The sequence below is a fragment of the Antechinus flavipes genome, chromosome 2, assembly GCF_016432865.1.
Source record: "Antechinus flavipes isolate AdamAnt ecotype Samford, QLD, Australia chromosome 2, AdamAnt_v2, whole genome shotgun sequence".
NCBI lineage: Eukaryota > Metazoa > Chordata > Mammalia > Dasyuromorphia > Dasyuridae > Antechinus > Antechinus flavipes.
In genome coordinates, this window is record NC_067399.1 from 522,834,103 (window position 1) to 522,855,022 (window position 20,920).

The 20,920-nt window shown below is 33.0% G+C and overlaps 1 protein-coding gene across 1 annotated transcript in view; it reads left to right on the plus strand.

The window, feature by feature from the left end:
- The window catches only part of AP4E1 (adaptor related protein complex 4 subunit epsilon 1), a 97,515-nt gene that overhangs the window by 30,686 nt on the left and 45,909 nt on the right, over nt 1-20,920 (plus strand). Inside the window, exons 7-13 of the mRNA XM_051980649.1 lie at nt 161-327; nt 3,770-3,843; nt 6,950-7,072; nt 7,173-7,282; nt 10,028-10,167; nt 10,939-11,051; nt 11,157-11,275. Of these exons, the coding sequence (XP_051836609.1) occupies nt 161-327; nt 3,770-3,843; nt 6,950-7,072; nt 7,173-7,282; nt 10,028-10,167; nt 10,939-11,051; nt 11,157-11,275 (846 nt within the window). The remainder of the gene's footprint in view (nt 1-160; nt 328-3,769; nt 3,844-6,949; nt 7,073-7,172; nt 7,283-10,027; nt 10,168-10,938; nt 11,052-11,156; nt 11,276-20,920) is intronic.

Sequence of the window (20,920 nt, forward strand, 5' to 3'; positions counted from 1 at the left end):
AAAACTGGAGTACTGTTTTATTAGATGCAAAACATTAATAATCCAGGTTTATGAACTTGAATTGTAAACTTGATCAGTTTGCTTAAGGCACATGAATTATATTCATTTTGTGTTTAATAAGATTCTTTGCTTAAAAATAGTTTTTCCCCCCTTGGTATAGGAAAATCCATCTGCATATAAGGACTTGACAGGAAGCTTTGTGACAATCTTGAAGCAAGTAGTGGGAGGAAAACTCCCAGTAGATTTCAATTACCACAGTGTACCAGCACCTTGGCTACAAATTCAGCTCTTGAGGATATTAGGACTTCTAGGAAAAGATGATCCAAGGTAAATTTTTCTATATTATTTTATTTTTTAAAAATCAGAAATAAATAAAGAATGGCTTGCTGAGTAAAGGAAGTGGGAAGGATCGCTTTGGAGATGAAGGTAAATAACAAAAGATATTGATGACAATTAAAAATTTAAATATAAGTGACAAGCAGAGCCACAAAACTCAAAACATTTAGTAGTTTCATGATGGCCCATATTTTCCTGATGCCTCAGTGACTAAATAGTTAATTTAGGAAACATAGAAATTCCTTCAGTTCCTTTATTATCAGTTATACTTTCTTTTTTCTTTTTCGGCATATCCAAATTTGGTCTGCCTTCAAAAGTCTATCTCAAGTCTCAGTTCCACCTAAAATGATCTTTTTTTTCCTTTGATTCTATGATAATTTATTCTGGATTCCACTATCTCTTAATGTTTGTATTATTTATTTGACATTTATATACTATTTTGTTGTAAGTTGGTGTTTTATCTGAATATTTCAGAGTTCTCTAAGTATATAGTATTCTAAGTTTGAGGGCATGAATTCTTCTGTCTTAAATTTCTTTATATTTTCTATAGTGCTTAGGATATTTCCTTGCCCATATTGGGTATATAATAAATAGTTATTAATTAATTTAAACTCTTTCTTCCAAAGGTAAAAACCATTTTACATAAGGATGCATGAATTTAAGTTCTTAGCTTTTTTGTAGTCTAGTGCTTTCAAGAAAGGCCTCACTAAGTACCTTGTGGGAATTCCTCTTTCCCTCTTGTGGGCTTTCATTTTGAAAGAATGCCCAGAAAAAAGCTGTCTTTGTAGTACTGTATTTTGTTCCCCATGTCTGTGATGTTCATACTAATGTTTCTTTGAAGTTGAAACTGGAGTTAATATGGCAGATACACACATTAAATATGTCTATCATAAACTTAAGTAGCTCTGTGAAGATGTTTCATGATATAACTATAGTGTGAAAATAGTGGTTATTTCAGATATGCATTATATTCTATTGGAATGCAAGTTACTAAACTTCTATGTTATCGAAAGAATAAGTTAGGTTATTTGTTTTATCAAACTTAATAAGAATTATAATAGAACCCCTTGATTCCTGAAGCATTAACAACCTTCCTTATGAATTATGTAATATTGGAACTTTTATTTTGTGAAATTATTATTTATAGTAGGAGTCAGCAAATTTAGGGTGACCAAATTCTGGTCCCTTTTTTTTTTGTTCTGTGAACTAAAAATGGTTTTTATATTTTAGTTTTATTAAAAAAAATAAAAAACAGTGGATTGCACTTTGCTAACTCTCACTTAGAATATGTCATTTGACCTATGATGCCAGATTATTAGATAATAAAATCATAAGTTCTGTAGCAATTAGGGAAAAATAAAAGTAGCAATTGTAATATTCTTGAATTAGACAACATTATCTATTTGGGATATTTATATGCATTTCAAACTTAGACTTATATACTTACCTCTAATGTCATTTGATTTTTATTTAGAAATGTGTACTTCATTTATAAGGTAGAATTGAGAAGAATCCAATTAAATATGAACTTTTTCCCACTATATATGTATGTTGGTTTTAAAACAATGGGGGAATAAAAGGATATTTCTTAAGGTAGATATGGCTCTTACCAAAATAACTTATTAGAATGAGTAAATTTTCTTCCTAAATCTGAGTTGTATAAAATTAATGAGGCCTATGAATATGACACTTTTCAGACTATATCTATGGATTTTTTTTTCATTTAAAGAGAATCTTAGGAGTGAAACCCCTACTCGGTACAGTGTGACTTAATTTATTCATCCTTTGTCCGTGACTGAATCTCTTAATTAGTTGAACCATTTTTCTGTGGAGTTCTTCTCTTTATGCAAAAGTATATTCATTTGTCAGAATGCTATATTTCTAGTAAATTTCTGCATTATTAAATTAGCACAACACTAATTTCTCTGGTCTCTTGGATGGAACAGTTTACATTTATAGAATCTTATAGTTGAAAAGTTGCTCAGAAGTCTGCCCTTACCTGAACAATGATCCATTCTTACTTGTCTAAGTAGTGGTGGTCCAGCTTCACTGGAAGAATTTTACTTGGGGAGACTCAACTGTTTTTTGAGGAAGTGCATTATGTTTTGAGACAGCTCTAATTGTTAGGAAATGTATTTCATCTATAAAACCTGAATCTGTTTCTTTGTAATATCTACCTGTGGCCTTGAAGAACAAGTTTAACTCCTTTTTCAGTGACAGCTCTTCAGATACTTAAAAAGCTTCTTCTCTTCACACTGTTTTTAATTCCTTCGGTAAATCCTTGTTTGGTAAATCTTCTTCAGTTATTTCATCTTTCTGATTACCCTTCTCTGGAGGACATTTTGATTTCTTAGTGTCCTTCCTAAAATGCTTTGGCTAGGACTGATCACAATACTTTGGATATGGTATGATCAGATTGGAGAATAGCAGCACTCTGACCTTCCTCATTCTGGATGCTATGCTTTTCTTATTGGAGTATCATACCACTTTCTTATATGGAGCTTCTTTTTTATAGGAGCTATTGTCTAGCTGTGACTGCCCTATCATGTTCTGATGCAGTTGATTTTTGTGAATTCTAGTATAAAATTTTATATTTGCTCTTAATAAATTTCATCTTATTCCTGTAGTCATATTATTCTGTATACTATCATTGTATATAGTAGTGTTATTAGCCAGTCTCTGCAAAGTTCATGATTATCAGATATTGTCCATAAAATTACAGGAGAGGTATATAGTTCTCTTGATTCAATAGAAGATAATTACAGAAATTTAATAGAAACACCTCTAGGATAACCATGTTTAGCTATAATACTTAGCAGCTGGTAGGGAAAAGAAGAATGGCTCAGAACTTCTCTCTGGATCATCTAAATTATTATGCATTCATACCCTGTGCAGACTGATAAACTTATAGTAAAATTTGAATATGATTTTGAATTAATATCTAGAGTGATTTTATTTTACAAAGCTACAAAATATCAATACCAAATAAAAAACTTGACTTAGCAGTTAAATGAAATGTTAAAGATAACTTATGCAAGTTGTTTTATCCATTAGTCAATATCAGTAAAACAGTAACTCTTAATTTATATAAAAATGAATGAAAAAATACATTAAACCAAACTTAGAAACACTGAATTTTTGCTAATTGAAATAGAGCTTGCTTTTATTTAAAAAAATTAAAAAGTAATTCAAGAATTTCATTGATATGTACAGTGTTAGAGTTAAAAGAACCTTTGGGCTAAAAGGTATTAGCCCAAACCTCTCAAATCTGGTCATTGGCCTTGAGAAGTCAAATAACTTGCACTTTAGTTAACCTTAAAAAATTTTTTTGGTAGTGAATATATTTGCCAAAGATTTTGAAATACAAGTTTTAAAACTTTGTTTTATTTTAGAGCTTTTACATTCTACTGAAAATAAATTATTTTTTAAACAGGACAAGTGAATTAACATATGATGTTCTTGATGAGTCTTTAAGAAGAGCTGAGTTAAGTCACAATATCACATATGGTAGGTAAATAAATGGGGTAACTTTTAGTAACATAATATAGTAAAAGCCAAATATTTCTCATATTATAGCTGTGCATTACATGCCATAGATTTTACTTTTGATTCAACAAACAAGAACCTACAGTGTGCAAAGCAATTTTGTGCTAGATGTTTTAGATACAAAAATGAAGAACCACAGAATTGTTGCACTTAACTTTGAGAGAAATTGATGATTAATAACCAATGAATTGGAAAAACCTACATTTCCTCTCCTTTTCTAAAGTCTCATTTCTAGGCTCATCTAGTACTGCTACTTCACCCAGTCTTCCAAGAAATTTAATCTAAGGTGAAACTGGCTCAATGTCGATATTTCCCTGAAGCTAGGGATGACTTGGAAGTAAATGATGTAAACAAAGTCAAATCTCTCTGCCCCTCATTAGACTAGGACTACCGTTCATTATAATATTAATGCTGTCATTAATTGTTAATCATTAAGAATTGATTCCTGCCCTCAGGAACATACAATTTTCCAAGAACATCTAAAGTGGGGGCCCACTGCTGTGATTCATCTTTGGTCCAAGAGTTTATTTATAATATGCTAGCATTATTAATAAAATGAATAATTACTCAGAAATCATATCCCTTGACTTTTTCATAGTGATTTAACCAGAAACTTTTTAGGAATTCAGAATGCTGTGACAAGGTGGAAGGATGTCAGGAAAGCACACTTTAAAAAGATTTATGGTTTTAGTAGTGTGGATCCTTTCACTGATGTAGAGTACAGGCCCCTCTTTGACCATTCGTCTTTGACCATTAACTTTGACTAATAATATAGCTTTTTTGAACATTACTTGGTAAATATGAACACAAAATATTTAATGGAATATATGGCAGACAATTTAGTGTAGTAAAAAGAGCACTGAATTTGAAGTGACAGGACAAAAGTTTCAATCCCCCCTTCCATTTATTTTCTGAGTGACCTTAAGCAGATCACTTTTCCTCTCTGGACCTCAGTGTCCTCTTTTATAAAATGCAGGGGTTGGAGTTGATCATCTCAAAGGTTCTTTCCAATGTTACCCATACTCCTGTGAAATCTGTTACAGTATCTGTCATCCCTTCATTGAAACACTTATTAAGCACATAATTAGTTGTGGTACCATGTTATACAAACCAGGTCTTGGCTTTTAGGAGATTCTAGGCAGACAGTAGTACTTTAATAGGCACAAAAAATAAAATCATGCCGAATTATAAATAGATAACAATGTGTTTAAATGGATTACTTATAAATAAGTGTACTTTCTTACTGATAGTCAGTAGACTTAAGTAAAAGTTAATCTACTTTTAAGACCTTTTAGTTGCAGGAAAAAAGCCCCTTAAAATAGGTAGGAAAAATAAGCCATGCAATTTTAAAATGAAATGCTGCCATTCTGTGGAGAAATTTTCCATTTTTTTTACATCATTGACGATTTCTTTCGTATTGCTTATACATCCAAAAACTTGTTAAAAGGGCCATAGATGCGACAATTGTGACTCAGGAATAAAATTTGATAGAGACATACTCATTTTTTGTCTCTTCTATTGAACTCTGAAAGGATATGAATTATGTCTTACTATTCTTTTTTATCCTCTAAGTACTTTGCACATATTGGTGACTTAGTAAGTATTAATTCATGAATTAATTATAAAATTTGGGTATAAATTTAAATTTCTGCAAAGATTATAGCCATATGTTTTGAGTGGTGAATATAAACAGCAAAATCTTATTTTGATTTTTTAAAGAAAGTGAACAAAAATAGTGCATTTTTGAGATAATTTTAATTGGTAATTAAACATGACTTTTCTAATTTGATCTGCAAAGGTTCAAGATCTATGACCAGAAAAAAAGTTTTGCATCAGAGAGTCAAAAGTAGAGATGGTGTTAATTTGTTCATGTAGATAAAATTAATATATTTGTAAGTATTTTGCAAGTTGTAAAACTTGAGGGAAATATCTGTTGTTATAATTGTGATTATGAATGTTAATATTATTATTTCACAAAACCAAGCCGTATTTGTTATGTAGTATTCCAAAGCATTTGAGAGATTTTGTATTATATAAAAGAGTAATTATGTTTTTTCTTTTATTATGACAATGCTCCAGTTCACAGTGAACTTTCTGTGAAACAATTTGTAACCCAAACCCTAGAAAATATTCACTGGCATACCTCTGAATGATTTTTGTTTATTTCTAAAAATTAATCCAATCTTAAAGAATAGAGATTTGGTACTATGGTAAATATGAACTGTAGTTAAAGGAATGTGTTAGAACCTGGAGGCAATATAAAAGAAGAGTTAAAAAATATTTTGAGTACTGTCAATGTAATTGCAACAACACTTTTAAGGAGACTCTTTTGAAAGCAACAATATTTAGTTGGTTAAGTTTGGCATTCAGTTTAAAAGAATTCAGTTTATAGCTTAATTTTTTGTAGTAAAAAAATTTTATAGTAATTTTTGCAAACCCTTGAGACCACTCAGTAAGCATAATGTTCACCTAGTTTTAGTGATTGTATATAACTGTTGATGATGGGCTCTGTATTTTTGTTAACTTTGTGCTATTTCTCATTATTATAAGGTGTTTGGCTAAAAGGTAATGGATTTCTTGATCATCAAAATTCTCAAAGAGTTACTAATAAATTATAGACAAGTTGGTTTCTTGTATCTATGCATAGAATAACCCTAGTATGGAACTATAGCTTCTTGGACAATGAAGTTTTTGGGGAGGGAGTGGTCCCTATCTGATTTTTGTTGTAGGAATCTCTGTGAGAAACCTTTCTCTAATGCACATAGTAAAATTGCTCTGCAACTTAACAGTCTGAGAGAGAGTTACATGGGTTCCTGAGAGGTCAGGTACCTTGCCCAAGGTCATAGAAACAGTATATATTAGTGATGGGATTGAGCCTAAGTCTTGATCTTGAACATATAGCTGAAAATAGTAATGTTGTATTTCTTTGATAATATTCTGTCAGTCACATTTTTGTTAATAGGTTAGTAGCCTTTATATTTATATGTGTACTGCATCAATTGCATCAATATGTTCTTACATTTATTATTTTTTTTTTTAAATTTGCTCTCTGATTATCTCCTTCTAGCTATTCTATTTGAATGTGTACATACCATTTATACCATCTATCCTAAACCTGAATTGCTTGAGAAGGCTGCTAGATGCATTGGAAAATTTGTTTTGTCTCCTAAAATAAATCTCAAATATTTAGGTAAGACAGTTAATTACTTCAGCAGTACATTTGAAAAAGTCTGTAAAATTTTGTATATATTTGTTTCAAATCACTTTGTAGATTGTAACTTTTTTTCTAGGACTAAAGGCTCTTACCTATGTTATCCAGCAGGATCCCAATCTGGCACTTCAGCACCAGATGACAATAATTGAATGCTTAGACCATCCTGATCCCATTATTAAAAGAGAGGTAAATTGGTATTTTGAGTAGTGTTTGTGAGGTGTTACCATATCTTTAACTTTTCTCACTGTTATTCAAATGCTGGGAAAAAATTCTGACCTTTAAGCATTTAGTAATGGTATTGGGCACTAATGTTTTTCCTCTTCAATCAATAAAGGAACATTTCAAAAAAAAAAAAATTAAAGCAACAGTAGCAACTAGAATTTATTTAAATTATTCTTTTGAATGATAAGATGCTATTATCTGTTGGGTTAATTTAGACATGCGCCCCAGCTCCCCTTTTTTGGTAAGAGCTTTGAATTAATAGTTAGGATATCCTAACTCTGCCATGGATTTGTAGTGTAATCTAGGTTAATAATTTCTTTTTCCTGTAGCCCATTTTTTTCATTTGTAAAAGAGGTTTAATTCTTGCCTGATTTTTTAAACAAGGAAGTTGAGAGAACAAATTAAAATATCCATAAAGTGATTTGAATTCCTGGAAGGAAGGTGCATATTTTTATTTCCCTTTAATCTATGCCCTTTGTAAAAATGCTTTAAAATATGCATGTATATATGTGTGTACATATATATGTATATATTACATGTGTGTCTTTATATATGTGTGTGTTTAGACCTATGTGCAGAAACTAATCAACCTGCAAATGGGCAGTTTTCTGTAGGTTAGTAGATAGGATTAGGCAATATAGAGAAAAACTTGTTTATTTACTTTTAAAACTAAATTTTGATGGGGAAGAAAAAAGAGCCCAAACTTCTCATTAAATAGTGAATTCATTTAAAATGTTTTTTAAAATAACTTATATGATTAACAAAAGGCATTAGACATTTTAAAATTAAAGACTTTATTTTTGAACAAATAGAAAGATTTCTTAAAAACAAAGTTTCCTTTTTTTTTTTAATCTTTATATTCTTATCTGCTTGACTTTTTGGGTACCTCTTACTAGTTTTCAGATAAGGTAGTCTGTTTGCAAAGTGGTTTGGTTTCTGCATGTTGGCTATGTTTTATAGAAAGGCAGATTAATAGTAATAATAAATGAAAAAAAAATAATAATAAATGGCACTCTCTGTCCCATTTACTCAAGATAAGGCAAAACTGTCTCCAAAAAAGGGAGTTAAGTTTATTTTTTAGAGTTAACTAGTTAAAAAATAAATTGTTCAGTGACTAATTTTTATCAAATTTTTCAATGACATTTAGTTATTTGACTTTCACTTTAAAATGATAGAGGGAAGACTAGAGTGCCAAATTAAAAAGATTGATAAAACAGGGAACAAATTTTGAATGTAATAAAAATGTCTCATTTATGTAATTGTAGATCTTTAGATAATGTATATTGAAGTAAGCTAATATATCAAAATGGTGGCTTAATGTAGAATTAGTATTCTCATAGTGTACTCATAATATTCTCATTGCACTCACAAAAATTGCACACACAGAAACATCTCACTCAATTAGAATTTTAAGAAGATTTGTGTTCTAATAGAAATGATAGTAATGAGGGTTAAAAATATTTAACCTTATTTTAAAAAATACCTAAAAAGGTTAGTTTTGACAAGATAGGCCCATGGGGTTTTTGTACAATCTGAATATATAAACAAACTAGTTACCACAGAGATTTCTGGGACTAATAATGACCTGCTAAAATAAGAGAAATATTATCCTGGAAATAATCCAATGGTATTTTGGTCTTATGCTGCTTTCTGGGAACGTTGTTAGTTTAGAAAACCTTTCCCAGGACCTGGGAATATTGCCCAGTAGTTCCTGGACTAGTGGAGACTTTTGGACCATGGGTTCATCTCCCATTATTGTATTGGGTCAGGAAGATTGAACATCAGTGAGGAAGTACTATGTAGTTAGGAAACTAATTTCTTGATACTTTTTTGGCTGTAGATATAGATCTTAGAATTTACTTAGTCTGATTCTTTTAGAACAAGAGACTGTGTATCTTTTTTTGGGGAGGAGAAAAAGATTTGACTTTTTAATTATCTTCTTTTTCAAGTATAATTAGTTTTTATTCTCTTGAGAAGTGTAATTTTTAAGTGCCACGAGAAGGTAAGAGGTAATGGGGTTTCTAATAGTGAATTTATTGTTCAGGTTTCCAAACACATGTAAAAATAAAATTCAGAGGGGCCACTACTTGGTATAATGGATAGAGCACCAGCCCTGAGGCTGAAGGACCTGAGTTCAAATCTGTTCTCAGACACTTAACACTTCTGGCTGTGTTCTAGGCAAGTCACTTAACCCCAATTACCTCAAAATAATAATAATAATAAAAATAAATAAATAAAATAAAATAAAATTCAGGGTAAATCTATCTTTAAATTTCTGTAAGAATCTTAAAATTTTTCAGTTTTTTTAGAATTTGTAATGACCTCCAACTTAGATACTTTTGCTCTTAATTATATGTACCAATAGAGAAGTAATATGGCATGGATTATTAAAATGCAATACAATTTATGTAAACCATACATACATTTAAATGTTTTGACAACATTGTTAGTTTTCTAATTATATTTTGCTTAGACTATTACGTCAGTATGCAGTCATTGAATATATTATTTCAGAGCCCAGAACTTAATGGAGAATTTGCAGATAATCCAAAAAAGTAGATTATCCACACAAAGATAAAATTGACTGAACTGTGTTATAAACCAATGTAATCTGATTAATTTTGATAGTCCAGCATGCTAAATATCTACTTGTAAATGACACAATTATGAATAGTTAGTAATAAATTTTTTTTTCCATTCTCTAAATAGACATTGGAACTTCTTTATAGAATTACTAATGCACAGAATGTAAGTGTTATTGTCCAGAAAATGCTTGAATATTTGCAGCAGAGCAAAGAAGAGTACATCATCATCAGTTTAGTTGGCAAAATAGCTGAGCTTGCTGAGAAATATCCTTTTCTGGGGTATGAACTACTTTAGATTTAAAGTTGACTAGACATATTTCCTCTTAGAACTGAAGTACAAATATATAAAAGTGTTTAGGGACATATTTAAAGTTCTGGATGCCAATAGTAACCTTTATTTTTTTGGTTTTTAAAGGTTTTTTGCTGGCAAAGACAGTAAAGGAAAGCTTTTTTTGAATGATGTACCCTCCCTAAATCCTCTTCTGTCAGTGGAATAATTTTAGACTCAAAGATTTTCAGTATGTATTTAAGTTGATCTTATTCTGTCTTTCTTTTTGCTTATTTTAAATCCACTGGACAAATTTCCCATCTACCAATTTGGAACATGATTTCCCCTTTACCTCCTTATATTTTCCTTCTTAAATTTCAGCAATGGGACTATTTTAATTATCACTGGGACACAGGAGGTTCTGTTAATTTCAATCTAAAAGAAAAAAAAAAGATGAGCAAAAAGATTCTGTGGGACCGAGTAGATATGTACTTAAATCAGTTATATATTTGAATTGACATAGGCTGAATATTTGGCCTTTATGGTGCAGACAGGATTTATTCTTTAAATATTCAGTTAATCCATTTTATTCATTTTTTCATTCAACAAATATAATTGAGTAGCTTTCATGTGCAAGGGGCATGTTACATATACTAACTTACAATTTGTGTTTGAGATTGTCCTCTGAATTTAAAAAAATCCCAGAAGAAATGATAATTTCATTAAGTGGTAGTGTGAAATATACATTTCCTTAACATTGTGGTTACATATGCTCCTGATAATGAGTGGTTTATCCAGACAATGAATGCTGTATTTTCAGTGGGAGGAGATGTGATGCATCCTGATATCCCTAACAATTTTTTGAGACTCCTGGCAGAAGGTTGGTAGTTTTGTATAAAGAAGAAAATTTAGAATTAAGTATATTTAATTGCAGCATTCATATATGGTTCAATAACAATATAAATGACATATTATTTCTCTATAGGTTTTGATGATGAAAATGAAGACAAACAGCTAAGACTCTATGCAGTCCAATCATATCTCAGTTTACTAGAGATAGAAAATGCACTTTATCCACAGAGATTTCTGCAGGTCATGAGCTGGGTGAGCAAAATACATTATAGAATATTTACTTAGTCTTAAAATTTTATAGCATTGGTTATTATGGTAACTATGTAATACTAGCCCCATATGCTTGTTTTATTGACTTTGAGGTTCTACTACCTTCAGATATCATTTCGTATTTTTCCTACCTTTATTGCTTGCCACTTAATTCTTCATTTGCTTCTTTTTCTCTACTGCCAGTTCCTGCACTGTCTCACTTTGAATGTATGTGTGTGTGTGTGTGTGTGTGTTTGTTTTATATATGTTTCTTTTTTTAATTGTTATATGAATAGTGTCAAACTTAAATAGAAACAGATCCCTTTGGGCTGCATATTGACTTAGAAATCCTCAAATTAAAATTAAATTTTTTTTTAATTGTTAAACATTTTCAATTACATTTTAATCTGGTCCCAGTCTAGTACTTGGGTTTTTGAAGGCAGGCAAGTTTGACACTTCCAGTCTATGGAATTGTGTATGTGGTTATCAATAGATATTTGAATTTCTGTGAACTTCTATGTATGTATTCATCTGTGTATAGGTACCTGTTTATGGACGTATCAGGGTATGTGTTTTTCTAGGTCATTATTATTCTTAATCTTATATGTATTACCACAAGACGTGGAATTTTTGGAGATTTTTTTTTTTTTTTTTTTTTTTAATTTTTTTTATAATAAATTTTATTTTATTTAATAATAACTTCGCGTTGACAGAATCCATGCCAGGATAATTTCTACACGACATTATCCCTTGCAATCACTTATGTTTCGTTTTTTCCCCCTCCCTCCCTCCTCCCCCCCCCCAGGATGGCAAGCAGTCCTATATATGCTAAACATGTTGCAGTATATCCTAGATACAATACATATTTGCAGAACCAAACAGTTCTCTTGTTGCACAGGGAGAATTGGATTCAGAAGGTAAAAATAACTCGGGAAGAAAATCAAAAATGCAAATAGTTCACATTCATTTCCCAGTATTCCTTCTTTGGGTGTAGCTGTTTCTGTCCATCATTTCTCCAATGAAACTCAGTTAAGTCTCTTTGTCAGAGAAATCCACTTCCATCAGAATACATCCTCATACAATATCGTTGTCGAAGTGTATAATGATCTCCTGGTTCTGCTCATCTCACTTAGCATCAGTTCATGTAGGTCTCTCCAAGCCTCTCTGTATTCATCCTGCTGGTCATTCCTTACAGAGCAATAATATTCCATAACATTCATATACCACAATTTACCCAGCCATTCTCCAATTGATGGGCATCCATTCATTTTCCAGTTTCTAGCCACTACAAACAGGGCTGCTACAAACATTTTGGCACATACAGGTCCCCTTCCCTTTTTTAGTATCTCTTTGGGGTATAAGCCCAATAGAAACACTGTTGGATCAAAGGGTATGCACAGTTTGATAACTTTTTGGGCATAATTCCAGATCGCTCTCCAGAATGGCTGGATTCGTTCACAACTCCACCAACAATGCATCAATGTCCCCGTTTTCCCGCATCCCCTCCAACATTCATCATTGTTTTTTCCTGTCATCTTAGCCAATCTGACAGGAGTGTAGTGATATCTCAGAGTTGTCTTAATTTGCATTTCTCTGATCAATAGTGATTTGGAACACTCTTTCATGTGAGTGTTAATAGTTTCAATTTCTTCATCTGAAAATTGTCTGTTCATATCCTTTGACCATTTATCAATTGGAGAATGGCTTGATTTTTTATAAATTTGAGTCAGTTCTCTATATATTTTGGAAATGAGGCCTTTATCAGAACCTTTAATTGTAAAGATGTTTTCCCAGTTAGTTACTTCCCTACTAATCTTGTTTGCATTCGTTCTGTTTGTACAAAGGCTTTTTAATTTGATATAATCAAAATTTTCTATTTTGTGATTGGTAATGGTCTCTAGTTCATCTTTGGTCACAAATTTCTTTCTCCTCCACAAGTCTGAGAGATAAACTATCCTATGTTCCTCTAATTTATTTATAATCTCGTTCTTTATGCCTAGGTCATGGACCCATTTTGATCTTATCTTGGTATGTGGTGTTAAGTGTGGGTCCTTGCCTAATTTCTGCCATACTAATTTCCAGTTATCCCAGCAGTTTTTATCAAATAATGAAATCTTATCCCAAAATTTAGAATCTTTGGGTTTGTCAAACACTAGATTGCTATAGTTGACTATTCTGTCTTGTGAACCTAACCTTTTCCACTGATCAACTAATCTATTTCTAAGCCAATACCAGATGGTTTTGGTGACTGCTGCTTTATAATATAATTTTAGATCAGGTACAGCTAGACCACCTTCATTTGATTTTTTTTTCATTAATTCCCTTGAGATTCTCGACTTTTTATTGTTCCATATGAATTTTGTTGTTATTTTTTCTAAATCATTAAAATATTTTCTTGGAAGTCTGATTGGTATAGCACTAAATAAATAGATTAGTTTAGGGAGTATTGTCATCTTTATTATATTTGCTCGGCCTATCCAAGAGCACTTAATATTTTTCCAATTATTTAAGTCTGACTTTATTTGTGTGAAAACTTTTTTGTAATTTTGCTCATATAATTCCTGACTTTCCTTTGGTAGGTAGATTCCCAAATATTTTATGCTATCAACAGTTATTTTGAATGGAATTTCTCTTTGTATCTCTTGCTCTTGGATTTTGTTGGTGGTGTATAAGAATGCTGAGGATTTATGGGGATTTATTTTGTATCCTGCTACTTTGCTAAAATTATGAATTATTTCTAATAGCTTTTTAGTAGAATCTCTGGGGTTTTCTAGGTATACCATCATATCATCTGCAAAGAGTGATAGTTTGGTTTCCTCATTGCCTACTCTAATTCCTTTAATCTCTTTCTCGACTCTTATTGCAGAGGCCAGTGTTTCTAATACAATATTGAATAATAATGGTGATAGTGGGCAACCTTGCTTCACTCCAGATCTTACCGGGAAAGGTTCCAGTTTTTCCCCATTGCATATGATGCTTACTGAAGGTTTAAAATATATGCTCCTAACTATTTTAAGGAAAAGTCCTTTTATTCCTATGCTCTCAAGTGTTTTTATTAGGAATGGCTGTTGGATTTTATCAAATGCTTTTTCTGCATCTATTGAAATGATCATATGGTTTTTGTTTGGTTGGTTGTTGATATAGTCAATTATGTTAATAGTTTTCCTAATATTGAACCAGCCCTGCATTCCTGGTATAAATCCTACTTGGTCATAGTGTATTATCCTGGGGATGATTTTCTGTAATCTTTTTGCTAATATTTTATTTAAGATTTTAGCATCAATATTCATTAGGGAGATTGGTCTATAATTTTCTTTCTCTGTTTTCAGCCTACCTGGTTTAGGTATCAGTACCATATCTGTGTCATAAAAGGAGTTTGGTAGGACTCCTTCAATCCCTACTTCTTCAAATAGTTTATTTAGCATTGGAGTTAATTGATCTTTAAATGTTTGATAGAATTCAGATGTAAATCCATCTGGTCCTGGGGTTTTTTTCTTAGGGAGTTGATTGATAGTTTGTTCTATTTCTTTTTCTGAGATAGGAGTGTTTAGGATATTTACTTCTTCCTCTGTTAGTTTAGGTAAGCTATATTTTTGGAGGTATTCTTCTATTTCATTTAAGTTGTCGAATTTATTGGCGTAAAGTTGGGCAAAGTAACTCCTAATTATTGCTCTAATTTCCTCTTCGTTAGTGGTGAGTTCTCCCTTTTCATTTTTAAGACTAACAATTTGATTTTCCTCTTTCCTTTTTTTAATCAGATTTACTAAGGGTTTGTCTATTTTGTTGGTTTTTTCATAGAACCAACTCTTAGTTTTATTAATCAATTCAATAGTTTTTTTACTTTCAATTTTATTGATCTCTCCTTTTATTTTTTGAATTTCAAGTTTAGTGTTTGATTGGGGGTTTTTAATTTGTTCCTTTTCTAGCATTTTTAGTTGCAAGCCCAATTCATTGACCTTCTCTTTCTCTATTTTATACAAATAGGCCTCTAGAGATATGAGATTTCCCCTTATTACCGCTTTGGCTGCATCCCATACATTTTGGTATGATGTCTCATTATTATCATTTTCTTGGATGAAGTTATTAATTATGTCTATAATTTGCTGTTTCACCCAATCATTCTTTAGTATGAGATTATTTAGTTTCCAATTATTTTTTGGTCTACTTTCCTGTGGCTTTTTATTGAATGTAATTTTCAATGCATCATGGTCTGAAAAGGATGCATTCACTATTTCTGCCTTACTGCATTTGAGTTTGAGGTTTTTATGTCCTAATATATGATCAATTTTTGTATAAGTTCCATGAACTGCTGAAAAGAAGGTGTACTCCTTTCTGTCCCCATTACATTTTCTCCAGAGATCTATCATATTTAATTTTTCTAGTATTCTATTTATCTCTTTGACTTCTTTCTTATTTATTTTGTGGTTTGATTTATCTAATTCTGAGAGTGCAAGGTTGAGATCTCCCACTATTATAGTTTTACTGTCTATTTCTTCTTGCAGCTCTCTTAATTTCTCTTTTAGGAATTTAGATGCTACACTACTTGGTGCATATATATTTAATATAGATACTTCTTCATTATTCATTCTACCCTTTAGCAAGATATAGTGCCCTTCCTTATCTCTTTTGATTAGATCAATTTTTGCTTTAGCTTGATCTGAGATCAGGATGGCTACCCCTGCTTTTTTGGCTTCACCTGAAGCATAGTAGATTTTGCTCCAACCTTTTACCTTTAACCTGCATGTATCACCCCGCTTCAGGTGTGTTTCCTGTATACAACATATTGTAGGATTCTGGCTTTTAATCCATTCTGCTAACCGCTTCCTCTTTATAGAGGAGTTTACCCCGTTCACATTTATGGTTAAAATGACCAATTCTGTATTACTTGCCATCTTGTTAACCCCGGTTTATGCTTTTCTCCCTTCTTACTCCCTTACCCCCTCCCTTACCCCCCTTCCCAGTATTAAGCTTGTGAGCTCCCCTTGCTTCTCACAGCCCTCCCTTTTTCAGTATCCCTCCCCCCCCTTAGAGTTCCCCCCCCCAACTTACCCCTTTCCCTCCCAGTTACCGTATTCCCTTCCACTTAGCTTATTCCTTCCTTTTTCACTTTTCCCTTCTCACTTTTCAATGAGGTGGGAGAAGTTTCACCATAGATTGAATATGTCTAAAATTCTTCTCTTACTGCCAATTCTGAAAGCAGTAAAATACTCACTATTTTCATTCCTCTCCATTCTTTCTCTCAGATTTACTAGGTTTTCTTTGCCTCTTCATGAAATGTAGTACCCCCACTTTCCCTTTTTTCTAGTACAATGTCCTTTCCACAACTAGTTTCTAGAACAAGGTATACATGTATTCTTTATACATCTTTACAGCCGAAATATAGTTCCCAAGATTAATCTTTACCTTTTTAGATTTCTCTTGAGTTCTGTGCTTGTAGATCAAATTTTTTGTTAAGTTCTGGCTTTTTCATCAGAAATAGATGAAATTCGCTTATTTCGTTGAATGTCCATCTTCTTCCCTGGAAAAAGATGCTCAATCTCGCTGGGTAAGTTATTTTTGGTTGCATACCAAGTTCCTTAGCCTTTCGGAATATCATATTCCAGGCCCTTCGATCCTTTAATGTGGATGCTGCCAGATCCTGGGTGATCCTTATTGTGGCTCCTTGATACTTGAATTGGGTTTTTCTAGCCGCTTGCAGTATTTTTTCCTTTGCCTGAGGGTTCTGGCATTTGGCCACTATATTCCTTGGTGTTTTGATTTTAGGATCCCTTTCAGTAGGGGATCGATGAATTCTTTCAATGTCTATTTTACCTTCTGTTTCTATGACTTCTGGGCAGTTCTCTTTGATAATTTCCTGGAAGATAGTGTTCAGGCTTTTTTTTTCATCATACTTTTCTGGAAGTCCGATGATTCTCAGGTTGTCTCTCCTGGATCTGTTTTCCAGGTCTGTTGTCTTCCCCAGAAGGTATTTCACATCCTTTTCCATTGTTTGATTTTTTTGGATTTGCTTGACTGATTCTTCTTGTCTCCTCGAGTCATTCAATTCCAATTGTTCGACCCTGATTTTCAATGAGGTATTTTCTTCACTCACTTTTTTAAGATCTTTTTCTAATTGTCCAATTGAGTTCTTTTGTTCTGTGGAATTTTTTTCCATTTCGCCAATTTTGTTTTTTAGAGAGCTGTTTTCTGTTTCCAGTTCACTAATCCTATTTTTCAAGGATTTGGTTTCTTTATCCACTCTCTCTTTAACTGACTTCTCCAGGCTCTTTTGCCAAGCCTCCCTCTCCTTTTGCAGAGCCTCCCTCTCCTTTTCCCATTTTTCTTCTAGCTCCCTTGTGAGAGCCTTTTTAATTTCCTCCATGAGATTCATCTGTGCTGAGGGACATAAGGTCTCTTCCTTCGGGGATTCACCTGGGGACTGTTTGTTTTTAGTCTCCTCAGGGTTTGGAGTCTGCTCTTTATCTGTATAAAAGCTGTCCAGGGTTAAATTCTTTTTCAGTTTCTTGCTCATTCTGTCTATTTATCAAAGACAAACTATCAAAGAAACAGAAGGAAAAAAAACCCCTTGAATGGAGGCTGCTTTCTTTGGGGGAGGGGCAGGGTATTCGTGAGGCACAGGTCCTACTGTGCTATGGCGCCTGCGCACTGAGATCCGAGCGCTCTGAGATCCGAGCGGGCTAAGACACTGTGGGGGAGGGGTGGCCAGGTCCCGAGAAACTCCAGCTGTTTGGGATTGTATTCTTCACCCCCGGTGTTTTTAGCTTCTCTGCTGGGCTGCTGACTTGCTCCTATAGCAAAGCTCTCACCGCAGAGACGGCTGCGATCGCGTCCTACCCCCTCTCCGCTCCACCCGGTTCTGAGCTGCTATCTGTGCTCTGGTTGCCGCTGCTGCCCGCAGACTGCTTCCAAATACCGTCCCCGCCCTCGCGCAAAAACAGACCTTTCTTGACGAGTCTCAAGGATGGTTTCTCTTGGTAAGTAATTGTATGGTTTTTTTTCAGTCGAGCATTAATTCAGAGGCATGAAATGAAATGAATAGTGAGAGAAAAACACGGAGATTACACAGAAGTGTATTTCCTCTCCGCCATCTTGGCCGGAAGTCCATTTTTGGAGATTTTGGAGCCATAAGAGATAATTATGAGAGGGAGCAAAATGAGAAATGACCATTTAAAAAAAACCCAGAAAATATTTGATATGCATGTCTTTTTAGCATTACTTACACATCTCAGATCACTTCATTAGTTTTTTCTTAAACTGTTTTGTATACTAAATTTAAAAGTATAGCTTGCTTAGATAATTACAAATCTGTTCATTGAACTTACTTTTAGATTTTTTTCTTACAAATGGTAGCTATATAAGTTGCTGAACTTTTAGAATTCTAGCATATTTTAATTTTTTCCTGTTTTTGAGGCAAGCAACAAATTGAATTTAATCGATAAATGTTTGGTAAGTTCTAGGCACTTTGCTATTATGCACTGAAGATATAAAGACAGTTCCTGCCCTCAAGGAACTTAGAATCTAAAGGGAAAGGCAATACTGCTGAAAAATGAGGGACAGGGAAATGATGTTCAGAATTGAAAGCAAGTGGAGTCAAAACCAAGCACACCCTTTCTAGAAAATAAAAAATTACCTTGAAAGTTCTGAGTCCAGATTAAAGGAAGGCTATTGGGAGGGCTACTGTTTTGTTCTTTAGTACTCCAGAGGGGAGGATCCGCTGAAGGAGCTAAGGTGTTGAGTATCAAAGATGAGTCAATTTGCATGTTGAAATTTCTGCTGATAAGCTTATTTTGGAGGAGTCAATGACATTATTAAAATAAAAACCAAGCAGATGGAAAATGAGTGGAATTTAGAAGAAAATATCAATATTATAGTAAAATATAGTTATTTTTGTGGATATAGTAAACATCCATGATATATCAAGAAGATAAGATGGGGTTAAGGAGAAAAAAAATGAACTCAGTGGATTGTAACTTTTGTATCTGAGTCTTATCAACTGAGATTTTGGGGTGTTTTTTTTTTCCCCTGATCATCATATGTGATAACTTTTCAAACTTTTAAAGACTGAAGATTTGTCCTTATTGAGACAAGTTTCTTAACCTTTTTTGTCTATTTGTTTAATTTATGTTTTAGTATGACTATGTTAGGGAATGTGGTATAGTGGTTTGAGATCTAGCCTTGATGTTGGGAAGACCTGAGTTCACTTCTTGCTTATATACTATCTTGGTTAAGTCACTTTTCCTCTGAGGGAGAAGCCCAGACAACTTTCTAACTTCTCTGTAGAGAAGCTGTTGATTTGCATTATTAAAGAAAGATTCCCAGTGAGAACTACTTGCATTGTGAAATTATGAGACTGAGAAAACAGCTAATCTTCAATGTATAAGTATTATAATAGTTTATTAGTACACTTAGTTTTTCTTTAAAAAAAATTTGTTGCATGATATTTATTTATTTTTAAAATTAAATCAATGAAAAAAGCCTTATTATACCTTCCTATCTTCCTGCTGATAAAATCCTTGTTGCCACCATTTATAGTTGAATAAAACAAATTCCTGCTTAGCCATGTTAAAAAAAAAAAGTCTCAATCTGCACTCTTGGGACCATCCCATCCCCTCTCTCTCAGGAGTTCGGTAACATTTTATCATGAGTTTTCTGAAATTGTGATTGGTCTTTTTGTTGGTCAGAGTTCCTAAGTCTTTCAAAGTTTGTCTTTATAATGTTTTTATTATTGTTTTTTTTTTTTTTTTTTTAATTTTTTATTTAATAATTACATTACATTGACACTCATTTCTGTTCCGATTTTTTTTCCCCTCCCTCCCTCCACCCCCTCCCCTAGGTGGCAAGCAGTCCTTTATATGTTGGATATGTTGCAGTATATCCTAGATACAATATATGTTTGCAGAACCGAACAGTTCTCTTGTTGCGTAGGGAGAATTGGATTCAGAAGGTATAAATAATCCGGGAAGAAAAACAAAAATGCAGATAGTTCACATTCGTTTCCCAGTGTTCTTTCTTTGGGTGTAGCTGCTTTTGTCCATCATTTATCAATTGAAACTCAGGTCTCTTTGTCAAAGAAATCCACTTCCATCAAAATATGTCCTCATACAATATCGTTGTCGAAGTGTATAATGATCTGGTTCTGCTCATTTCACTTAGCATCAGTTCATGTAGGTCTCTCCAAGCCTCTCTGTATTCATCCTGCTGGTCATTTCTTACAGAACAATAATATTCCATAACATTCATATACCACAATTTACCCAGCCATTCTCCAATTGATGGGCATCCATTCATTTTCCAGTTTCTAGCCACTACAAACAGGGCTGCTACAAACATTTTGGCACATACAGGTCCCTTTCCCTTCTTTAGTATTTCTTTGGGATATAAGCCCAATAGAAACACTGCTGGATCAAAGGATATGCACATTTTGATAATTTTTTGGGCATAATTCCAGATTGCTCTCCAGAATGGTTGGATTCGTTCACAACTCCACCAACAATGCATTAGTGTCCCAGTTTTCCCGCATCCCCTCCAACATTCATCATTATTTTTTCCTGTCATCTTAGCCAATCTGACAGGTGTGTAGTGATATCTCAGAGTTGTCTTAATTTGCATTTCTCTGATCAATAATGATTTGGAACACTCTTTCATATG